Source organism: Amblyraja radiata, chromosome 26, assembly GCF_010909765.2.
Source record: "Amblyraja radiata isolate CabotCenter1 chromosome 26, sAmbRad1.1.pri, whole genome shotgun sequence".
Lineage (NCBI taxonomy): Eukaryota > Metazoa > Chordata > Chondrichthyes > Rajiformes > Rajidae > Amblyraja > Amblyraja radiata.
Genome location: NC_045981.1, coordinates 25168237 through 25180382, shown reverse-complemented (window position 1 = coordinate 25180382; position 12146 = coordinate 25168237). Strand labels below are relative to the sequence as shown.

The 12146-nt window shown below is 40.5% G+C and overlaps 1 protein-coding gene across 1 annotated transcript in view; it reads left to right on the top strand.

Moving 5' to 3' along the window:
- Positions 1-12146, top strand: part of tmem94 (transmembrane protein 94) — a 90868-nt gene that overhangs the window by 17007 nt on the left and 61715 nt on the right. Inside the window, exons 4-8 of the mRNA XM_033044511.1 lie at positions 1221-1357; positions 3307-3509; positions 6830-6981; positions 8819-8921; positions 11487-11573. Of these exons, the coding sequence (XP_032900402.1) occupies positions 1221-1357; positions 3307-3509; positions 6830-6981; positions 8819-8921; positions 11487-11573 (682 nt within the window). The remainder of the gene's footprint in view (positions 1-1220; positions 1358-3306; positions 3510-6829; positions 6982-8818; positions 8922-11486; positions 11574-12146) is intronic.

Below are 12146 nucleotides of genomic sequence, written 5' to 3'. Positions count from 1 at the left end.
ATGTTTCCACTAATGGGTGAATTTAGGACCAGAGGGCACAGCCTCAGAATGAAAGGATATACCTTTCGAAAGGAGATGGGTGAATTTATTTGGTCAGAGAGTGGCGAATCAGTGGATTTTTTTTTTGCCACAGATTCCTATGGAGGCTAAGTCATAGGATATTTTTAAAGTGGATATTGACAGGTTCTTGGTTCGAAAGGGTGCCAAAGGTTATGGGGAGAATGCATGAGAATGGGGCTGAGAGGGAAAGATAGATCAGCCAAAATTGAATGGCGGAGTAGACTCGATGGGCCGAATGGCCTAATTCTGCTCCTATGACTTATGAACTCTAATTGGTCCAGTTGATGACTAGTTATATAAATAGGTTGATGAATAACCAAAGCAAAACACTGTCAGCTGATGTCGCAAACTACTAAGAATAATACACCTAACATTAAAGCCTAGAAAATTGCTCTCATCATATCTGTGGTGATTTATAATGAAGATATTTACTTAATTTCAGTTATTCTGATTAAATTCAGTTATTCACTTCAGTAGTTTGATATATTTGCAAATAGAAGTTTAGTGTTCTATTGTGTACAACAGCCAGAAGATCTTAACTTAATGATAAAGGGTTTAATGCTGGCGCAGTTTTATATTGGTCAATCCGAGAAACATTGACCTTGGAAATGGAACCGTATCCCATCTTCATTGTCAGCGTAAAGGTCAGATCATGCTCCCTCAGGATATCACATAGTTTACCTTTGCATGTTCCTTGACAGGTAAAATGTTTTGACTAAATTTCATAAGTAACTTCACTGATGTTAAGAATAAAAGTTTATCACAATTTAACTATAGAGCAAGCATGTCCATTTCTTTGCTTTGGGATTTTCATGACATTCAAGTTTAACTTTTAAATAACTCCACAGTGGTTAAATGTTGATGCTACATCCATCTTAACTGATCAGCCATCCTAAGAATTTATATAGCTAATAAAGGTTGCATGCTGAATCTCTTCTTTATCATCTCGATTTCTAAATAATACGTGTTCGGCACGGACTAGAAGGGTCGAGATGGCCTGTTTCCGTGCTGTAATTGTTATATGGTTATATTGAAATAGTTGCCCTTTAATCAGGTTACCGACAGGATCACAGGGTTTGCTTAAGGTTATTGAATGTTCTTGTCATTGTCTAACTTTTGCTTATTGACTGAAGGCAGCTAATTCTTATACTTTCTCATAGCCAGGGCACTGCAGTACTGAATGCAGGAATACTGTTCCTTCTGATATTTATCAACCTGTATGTAATCGGAAGACAAGGGCGACTGAAAAAGGGAGAGGTCGTTGCCAGACTACAAGAAATCATCAAGAAGCTAAACGGTGAATAAACACAAACATTTTGATGATAGGAAAGAAACCATTATGATCGAAAGGGTGCAGAAATGATTTAAGAGAATGCTGCCAAGACATCCCCCCTCGCACCACTTGCAATTGGCCCTGACTGTACTCTTTTATCTCTTCTCGAACTTTCCTTCGCATTAATTCGAGAATCTTTTGTATTTTTTCCTGCACTCCCCCTTCAACTCCATCTTAATACTCCCAATTTGTCAATCCCTCCCCGCCCCCACTATTTAGTTTAAACCCACACGTGTAGCCCTAGCAAACCTGCCTGCCATAATGTCGGTCCCTCTCCAGTTAAGTGTAACCCGTCCCTTTTGTACAGGTCATCCTTACCCCAGAAGATATCCCAGTGGTTTATAAATCTAAATCCTTGCTCCCTGCACCAGCCCCTCAGCCACAGATTCAGATCCCCTATCTCCCTGTTCCTGTCTTCACTAGCACGAGGTACTGGAAGCAATCCAGAGATAACCACCCTGGAAGTCCTGTTTTTCAGTCTCCTTGCTATCTCTCTGAACTCACATTGGAGAACCTCTTTGCTCTTCTTCCCGATGTCGTTTGTGCCTACGTGCAGAACTACTGCCGGCTGGTTCACCTTCTCTCTCTCGCTCGAGGATGTTCTGAAATTGGCTCGTGACATCCTGAACCCTGGCACCAGGGAGGCAACAGACCATCCTCGCCGCCACAGAATCTCCTGTCTGTTCCTCGGACAATGGAGTCACCCACCACTATGGCTCTGCCCGACGTCGGTTCAGTCCCATCTCTAGGATTGGAGCCACTGATGTGTCCGCCGCTCGGACTGGAAGCATTGTCTCCCCCGGCAGTTCCCAAGAGGGCGCACCTATTTTCCTTAGGCACAGCCACCTGGGTCTTCTGCACTCCACGGTTACCACCCTTTCTCTCAGTCACACACCTTCGTTCTTCCCGTATCCTCGGCATGACTACCTCACTGTAGGTCCTGTCCAGGAAACCCTCGTTTTCCCGGATGGCCCTGAGGTCATCGAGCTGCTTCTCCAGTGCCCCAACACGGTCCTTCAGGAGCTGAAGCTGGACGCACTTGTCACAGTTGTAGCAGCCGGAGGCTCCATCCGTGTCCCTGGGCTCCCACATTCTGCCAGCATCACACGGTCTCATCTGTCCTGTCATGCGTTCCCCGCGTCTCGTCCTCTCCAGCTTTTTGCATAGCCTCCTCTCCTAAGACTCTCGAGCCAAAGACTCACCCTTTACTCACAAGGCACTTCCCTCACTGCCGCTCCCCTAGAGCAGCCTTGCTTATATTGACTGATAAATTGCCTAATTTACCAATTTACAAAGCGAATTCCTCAGTTTTAAACTGTTTTTCCCCGGTGACATACCTTTCCCATGGGTTTCGGCCAATAAGCTCTTCTCCCTGCTTCTCTTTGATTGCTGCTTGTCCAAGATCCACGTAAGCACTGGGCTGTCCATTCCCTTAATATCAAAACTCCTATTGTGCTTGGACTCTTGCTCCTTCCCGTTGTTTATCTGAGCCAACCTCAGAATTGTGATTTTGGTACTGGCTGGTCACTCCTAAGGTACGTTCCGATTGACCTTTTTCCAGAACTGAGGATGTTTTGGAGTGAAATGCATCCTGAGGTTTCCCTAGTTACCCACTGGCATCCTTTACTCTGCCTGATGGTCACTCATTTGCTTGGCTGCATTAAGCAGTGGGATAACCATCTCTACACCATGCAATATCCAGCCTCTTTGAGGCCAACACTCAAGCTATTAGGAAACAATGTGCTTTTGTGCATTGTAATACAGAGAGATTGTTCAAGACAGCTAACCTTTATGCATGCCTAGTTTAACAATGCTTGTCATAAAATGATAAAGTGTAAAACTTTTGTTCTTATTTGTACAGAATAATATTGTTTGTTTTAATTGCTAACCTCTGTTTTGTTCAATGTTTGCAGAAACCCTTGTAGGTAATGGCAATGTTAAATGGGAGAATGCATCGTACCCAGACCTCTTTATACCTTCTGCTCCATCTTGGTCACTCCACTGGGCTTATAGAGATGGGCATCTCGTAAATCTTCCTGTCTGTTTACTAGTGGAAGGCGATGTCATTGCACTTAGACCCGGCCAAGAGTCGTTTGCCTCCTTGAGAGGTATTAAGGTAAGCTTAGCTGTTTTCCTTTGAATTAATTATGGACAACAGTCCTTTGAAAAGGAAAGTTGCGCTAAATACTGAGCGGTGATAAACATGGTATAACTTTCACAGAGGAGATAGTGGGGAGAGAATATTTTTGTCAATGTATTTATAATGGACACGCTACATGGATTTCAAAAACCCTTTGAAAAGGTACTGTAATTTGGGGTATTAAGGAGATTATGAACCATAACGTGGCAAATAGAGAAGTAAATGTTAGTTGTGAAAAGGACATCGGGGGTTTGCCAGCTCCCCGGCGCCGGGCGATCGAACCTCGCGACGGGGCTGGACGAACCTTCTGCGGCGTTGGAGCTCTCGACTACCCTCACCCGAGACTGTGAGCCGTTGATGGTAAGTCCGCAGGCTGCGGTCGGAGCGATCCCAGGCAAGGGATCCGCTCCTGTGGTAAGTCCGCGCCCCGCGGTGGGGCTCACGACAGTCCGAGGCGGCTTTTCAACTCCATCGATGGTAGGCCGCAGAGCCCGGAGAATGTGATCCGAAAATTGATCACCTCTCCGGGAAGGTAAGAACCTGAAAAAAAAGTTTCTCCCCCCCCCCCCCCACACATAAAACCAACAGAAGAACATTAAAACAAACTTTAAACAAAAGCTAAAAATAACAAAAAGGATGAAAAAACGAAGACTGCCGGCAGGACTGCCATCTCCCTCCTCCAACAAGGTTGTAGTGTTTAATAGCCTGATGGCTGTAGGGAAGAAGCTGTCCCTTAAACTGAACGCTACAATTTTCAGGCTGCTGTTAGGCTGTGGGCCAAGCATCAAAAATGTGTCACTCAATATTCCATATCTCAATTTTTTTGGTCGTGTTATGTCCAGAAAGGCAACTTTCCATTACCAGAACTTCTTTAACAAGGCGTACAGTGGTTGTGCGAGTGAGCAAAGATCTGAAAAATTGGTGTGGGAAAATGTGAAATTGTACACTTCAGGAAAAAATAAGTAACATTTTATCTAAACAATGGGAAGATGTAGAATGATATTTATTCTGAAATTGAATACAAAGTGATGAGTCTGTGCTTCATTTATAGTAAGGTCACATCTGGAGTATCATGTACCATATTGATCTCCTTGTAATGTATTGGAAGCAGAGGTGGTTTACAAGAGTAATTCTGAAATGGGCAGGATGTCTTGTGAAAGGAAGACACAAAATGTCTTCAGATAAATGATCCCGATCCGAAACGTCACCTATCCATGTTTTTCAGAAATACCTAATTACTACAGTACTTTATGTCTTTTTGTGTAATCCAGCATTTGCAATTATAAAGTTGTATAGAAACAGGCCTTTCAGCCCAACTTGTCCGTGTCGACCAAGCTGTCCTATCTGTACTTGTCCCGCCTGCCTGTTTGGCCCATATCGCATGTACCTGTCCAAATGTATTCTAATTGTTGTTAAAGTATCAGCCTCAACTACTTCCTCTAGCAGCTCATTCCATATACTTAGCACCCTTTGTGTGTAAAAGGTTGGTAGTAACATTTTCCCCTCTCACCTGAAACCTATGTTCTCTGGTTCTTGATTCCTCTGCTCTGGGTAAACAAAACTCTGCATCTATCTATTTCAGTCATGATATTGTACACGTCTATTAGATCATGTCCTGCACGCCAAGGAATAACTTCCTAGCCTGCCCAGCCTTTCCCTATAACTCAGGCTCTCAAGTCCTGGCAAAAGCCTTGTAACTCTTCTCTTTGCTATTTCCGTCTTAACAACATTTTCCCTATAGCAGGGTGACTGACGCTGAACACAATGCTCCAAATGTGGCCTCACCAACGTCTTGTACAACTGTAACATAACATCCCAACCGTTATACCATACGTAGAATTCATTTTTGATTTAATTGATTTTTCGGAACTTGCATAGACATGGGATAATTGAGAGGACTCAATGATTGTGGGATTTTCATGAAGTAAGTGGCAATGAATTACATTCAATCTTGGGATAGACCAATATTAGGTATGTTGCAAAGCCTACCTGAAGCGTCGCTGAAAATCTGTCCCTGCGGGTGTGCGCGATTTTGGCGCCGTTTAGAGGGGGGCGGGTTTAAAACGCGATTTTCTCTAGGCTGTTTAAATCGAAGATGTTCAGCCTAGTTAATTATTAACGAAAAATCGCTGGAAGACCCCGTCGCAAAAGCTATTATTAGTTTTAAAGGCCTCGTATAATAGTTATAGTAGTTTAAAAATCAATCTCTAAACCCGCGACCACCGGCAGCTGTCAGGGTCGCATAGAGCAAATAATAGAAGGTAGGCTGCATATTTTTACATTAAAAAGGGCTTCTTAAGATCCCTTTATACAAAGTTTAATATTGCGAGTAGCTCATTTTGGGCCCATTATATCCCGCAGTATTTTTCTGGGCATTTGAGGGCACAAATCTAGCGCAATGTGAACGTTCTAAACCAGCGCGTTCACAGGATCCCACTAGAAAGCTGATTTAAATGGACTTTAATTTACAGCAATTGAACACTAAATTCCTTCCATTTGGCCTATAAATTAATGTAAATGAGATTTAAAAATCATGTTTTATTGTGAATTATTTATGAATATTATTTGGACACTTAGGCTATTTAAAAATGTTAATCATTTATTAAGAAATGGATAGATGTTTAGATCTAGTAATTGAAGTTTGAAATTAGCTACACTTGGGTAACTAACTAATTATATGCTTTAATTTCAGGTCATCCAAGTAAGATTATTTTATATTTGTTTCAGAATGGTTCAATCTACGATAACTGAAAATTTCATTCAGTTCTCTTAATTTTTAAGAAGGTTATGGGCTTTTGACTGCACACGATCACAGCTTTTTTGTTATGTCCATAGAAAATCAATAGGGAACAAGATGCTAATTTCCGAGTATGAAAATGGCCATAACCTTTTTAATACTTGAGATATGAAAGTGAATTAGGTGTCAAATTAAACTTCTTTTTATGCTTTATCTGATGGGATAAATTACAGACTTGATTTTTTTAATCTCAAAATTTTGTGACATTGCTACCAATATAAAATGAAAATTAGATAGCTAAATATTGTCATTTGGGACTCTGAAGAGCATCCTATTCCTAATCTAAATGAACAGAATAACATTTATGGAGAAAAGTATCAAGATGGCAAAATTCAATTTTGCTCCCTGATGATCAAACAAGTTTGCTTAATATAAATTAAATTTGAGCATTAATTAATCCTAATGATCAGTCATATCAGTGCGTCTCATTGGTTGTGCGTGTTTTATTGTCTTACTGAACATCTGTCCCTCTTGCTCCATCTTTCTTTGCTTGAAATAGGATGATGAACACATAGTACTGGAGCCTGGTGATTTGTTTCCACCTTTTTCTCCCCCACCGACACCCAGAGGAAAAGAAAAGAAGGGGCCTGAGGTTCCTCAACAACACAGGCTCTTCAGAGTAGTGAGGACTCCAGTTCTTGAAAATGTTAGGTATGAGAAGCTAAACATTTCTTGAGTTTGAGTGGAAATACTCTGGTTTCATCTCCTAGCCTTGAAGTGATGTCTTGAAATGCAGCAAGGTGCATAATCACTATTTGCGTAATTGGATATTGATATCTGTATAAAGTTTCCTTTTATTCCTGGGACAAATGTTTTATTGTTGTACATGGGTAACTGCAGAAGATAAAACGACTCAACTGATTTATATGCAGCTGCACTAGATATTGCAAGACCTTGGATGAGCAATAAGCTGGTTATATAGCTAAGCTGTTATATTTAACCATTTAATAGTTATGTGGTACTGGATAATTTATGCGTAAGTTGATATTGTGACTTCAGTTTGTACAATTTTTTTTGGTACAGTTTGTAAATGGAGTGAATAATTACTAAAGTGCCTGTTTATAAACCCAATTCTGGAGAATGGTGATCATTGTTCATAGTATGACATTAACAAAGCAGTAGATTTCAGCAAACTTCAAAATCGAGGCATATTTCTTTTAATTAAACTCAAACCACTTCTGTTAGATGCATGAGTATTAGGAAAGTGAGGGCTGTGTGTGCATAAAGATGTGTTCTGGGCTGAAATATACAATGCGGGAGACATCGCCATCCAGAACACCCTAAGAAACCAGGCAATTAATTAACCAGAAATGATTTGAGTAAATAAATGGTTGAAGGGGAGAAGACTCAGTTTCCTGAATGACTGAAGCAATGAGAGTTGGTGATGTTCTTGCTGCCTGTAAGAAATTGATCATTGTATTCACTATTATAATGCAGACCATGGGGAGATCTAAGTACTTTCAGTAAATAGAGGAGCTTTAGTCTAATCAGTACCGAGAGTAGCTACATGCAATGCAGATTACGTTTAGCTTGTGTACTGCTGAGCATGGGACATTGTCACACAGAACCTGATTTGGAGTAATAATTGTAGACATTGTGTGGTGCAGCATGGTGACACACTTCTGTACAATGCTGCAAGAATATAGTATCCGTGAATCCATTCCATTATCGATGGATCATTGGAAATAAAAATAGAGTCAACAATGGCCAGATGTACGACAGCAGGTCTGTGAATTTCTTACTTGCAGCAGCTTAACAGGCATGTAACACAATACACGCAGATAAATATAACAATTTAAAAAATCAATAAATAAATAACTATAATACAAGTGCAAAACCAAAAATGAAATGCACATGAAGTTTTAGACTGCGTAATATATAACTGGATAAGGACCAATGTATACCAAGAAATGTATTTGGTTAATATATTGCACTGCACTAAAATTCCTTTGAACAGTTTGTTATTCTGATTGGTTTGTTATGAATAGGATAGTTCTGTCATTTTAGTCCTCTGTTGTCACTCACTCATTAGATTAAATCGTTATTGAAGATTATTCCTTGTGCAGGTAAGTGGCCAAAGAACCAAAAGGGAGTTGATGGGCATGTGAGAAAGAATACGTTGACATGGTATAGGGGAAAAGGGATGTTTAGTTTAGAGATACAATATGGAAACAGCCTCACCAAATCCATTCCGATCATTGATCATCCATTCCTAGTAGTTCTATCTTATCCCACTTTCTCATCCACTCTCCACACACTAGGGGCAATTTATAGAGGCAAATTAACCCATCAACTTGCATGTGTTTGTGATGTGGGAGGCAACCGGAGCACCCAGAGGAAACTCGCTCAATTACAGGGAGAATGTGCAAACTCCACACAGACAGCACCCAAGGCTCTATTAGCTGCACCACTATGCTGCCATTGCATATTCATGGTGTGTACTATTTTTGCTGTGCAGGCAAAACAGTTGTTGCATTTGGTTTATTAGGCGGAGTCTGGACCTGGCACTATCTCGACCTGTCACTGCGCTTGATAATGAACGCTATACGGTGCAATCAACGATGGAGAAATACACTGTTCCTTGCGTTCTGGTAAGTCGCTTTCATGTCATTTTACAATAGAGAGCTTGCAGAGTTCCTTCTGAGTTGTATAATAAAGACTTGAACACCTGATATCTCATTCATCAACTGCTAGTGGAGCCACACTTTGTGTGCAATGTAATAATGTTGCATCGTGTACACATTTGCTACCAGGATATTTCCTTGCCTCCCTCAAGGCTGGGACCAGTTAAAATTCCCTGTTCCCACCGTCAAATTCCATGTTTTCATTACATTTGGGTTAGTGTGCATATCTAAAGGGACTATTATAATCCAAGATGACATGTAAATGGCATATTACAAAAAAAACTATAATTTTCTCTTTTTTTTACGTGCATGCATGTCTCACAGCTGCAATGAGCCAGGTCCACTTCTGACCTTGAATGCAGCCTATGCAGAGCTTGTATGTTCTTCCTTAGACCATGTGGGTTTCTTCCAGGTTATCTCCCACATCCCAAAAATAATCTGGTTGGCAATTAAATTACACCTAGCAATGCTAGAAGATGTAAGATGGAGAGAGAATAAATGACAATAAAGTATGTGGAGGAATGGGTTAGATGGTGTTGTTCCAGGAACATAGACTGAATGGGCAAAATGACTTCCAAAGCTGTAAGGAAACATGAAAAATCCTTCAGTAATTGGAAATATTACTATTTTTAATGTGGATTTGACCAGCGGGAGTTTACCATTTCATCTCGCATATCATTTTCCACTGGGCTTTGAGAATATGGACACATGGAGAGTGCAGCGGAGAGCACTTCGCAGGCAGTGACTATAATTCAGTTGTATATTTCAAAGTTATAAAAATGACAAGGAGCAGAACCAGATTTAAATTGGACACTCGGTATCGGTTGAAATACAATTTGGCCTTTAGACTGGAAGCAGCTGTTTAAAAATAAGTCACCGTCAGGGCAGTGGGAGGCATTCAGAGAGGCTCGCTTTTTGCAGTTTTTTGTCCGGATCATGTCTGAGAAATTTACTTGCCAGCGGGGTCGATCATGGCGGAAGTCGTGGAAGCAAGAAGATTGCTTTCTTTTGGATGATGCGACTAATTAAATGCAGCCGAGACAGTGAGCAGAAGAGCCCATTTCCTTTGCAGAATAAATTGTATTTTGGAGTCATGGGTGGGCAAGTTGGGCCGAAGGGCCTGTTTCCACACTGTATCACTCTATGACTATAAAGAAATACAATACTGTTTCTTTGATATTCTTTGATATTTAAAAAAAATAAAGGTACAGTTCCTGAATCCTTGTAAGATAAGTACTATTTTATGCCCGATAAATGCTTTGGATAGGAAACTTTTTGAAAGTATGAGTATGTGATCTCTGTTCTTTACTTTAGTATTTCAGAATAATGTGGCAGGCAGGCAAACAGCCAAGTCTATTGGGATCAAAATGTTGGCAATGCAGTCCAAAGCTAGGAGCTATTACAACATGCATTCAGAAGCTCTGTCCGGAAGGTTTAGAATGTTGAACTCGCCATCATGTCGAAGTAATTAAGATGCTGGTGTAGATCAACACATGGGGAAGCTGACAAATATGGAAGAATGTGGAAGAATGCGTTGTATGGATTAAGTGGAAAATCGTCATAGACCAGTTGTTATATTGTGCATTTTCATGCAGTTCAGTAATGATAGTGCAGCTGTCACAGCTGTTGGGTTTGGCTCTCTTTACTTTGCTAGATGGCTTTTGGATCAGAAATTTGTGGATTCTATAATTCAGAGTTTTACCAAAAATCCAGGTCAACTTTCTGTGCAGTATGAGGGAGTGCTACATTGCTGGACATGTGTGTCTCCATATGGACGAGGCATTGTCTTGACTGCTCTCTCAGCCGATGAAACTCTTTTTGGGGAGATCAGGATATTGGCCCTGTGTCCACTTTTATATCTATTCCTCAGTCAACAATCCAAAAACACATTACCAGGCCTGTATCACTTACATGTATTGGGAGGTTTTCTGAAAGCAGACTATGTATACTGTGTTTCAGACATTGCAACAGGTGGTAAAGTGCTTCAGGCTAGTTGTGAAATATGCCATGTAAACTAATTTTCATTAACTGGTACTGGTTTAAAGTTGATTTCCCTGTCTCCTTTTGTGAAGCACACACGCACAGAAACTGTAGAAAGTGTAAGTATGATTTTGTGCTGATCCAGGACTAAAGTTCAGTGCAAATCTAGATTTGGTGCAACTGACACTTAGAGGAGGATGTGTGCTGTTGATTTGTTCTGGAATCACGCTCGTCCTGATACAAGTATTAATGCTTGTTGCAACATGCGTAATCGTATTTAAAACTGGAGTGAAATTCCAAGGGTATTGTGTCAATGCAGAATAAATGCTGAGGATTGTTTATTGAAAATGTCTGGTAAAGTTTTTTCAAACAGTTAATTTCCTATCCCTGTTTGTATGTAAATAATGCTTTAAAAATATTTTGAAATAATTGATTTTGGTTATTTAGCTAAACAATCAGACTATTCCATTAGAAGATCATCTGCATCATGTTTGTTGAAGGGCTTCCTATTAATCATAGTGGATTTAATCCACAATTCTATTTTCTTTGCAGGCTGTATTTCTGATTACAAACACTGTGCGGTTTGTTCTTGATGCTCCTGGAATTGGCAATTGGAAGTTTACCTTCTTCCAACTTCAGGTAATAAGTTCCAGTCAAACAGTAACACCAACTTCATAATTCTGAATAGTAGCATTTAACATCTCCCAGCAAGTCTTCCCTTTGTTCACTGGGCTGATAATTCAGTGGATTGATCACGAGGCCACACTGCATTGAAAAAGATAACATCAATTCTTAATGCAAGCCTGAGCCCTTTTAAACCCCGTATCTCTGGATCAGGTGCATGACAGATGATCTCCAACCAGGGTCATCAGGGAAGCATATGAGTGTCTTGGGATGTCCTGATTAACATAACAATGCTAAAATAAAATTAACTTCACTGTTTGACATACAGTACCAGGCCTGTATTACCCTCGTTATAACAGACCATACCGGGGGGGAATTATGTCTGTTATTGTCAATTGTCCGGTATAACCAAGTAAGATATTGTATGTAGTTGAACTGCATATGATGGTTAATACATAAAGAGACACAAAGTGCTGGAGTAACTCAGCAGGTCAGTTCACATCGCTGAAGAGCATGGATAGGTGATGTCGGGACCCTTCTTCAGACTGATTCAATCTGCTGAATTACTCCAAAACATCTTGAAACTAG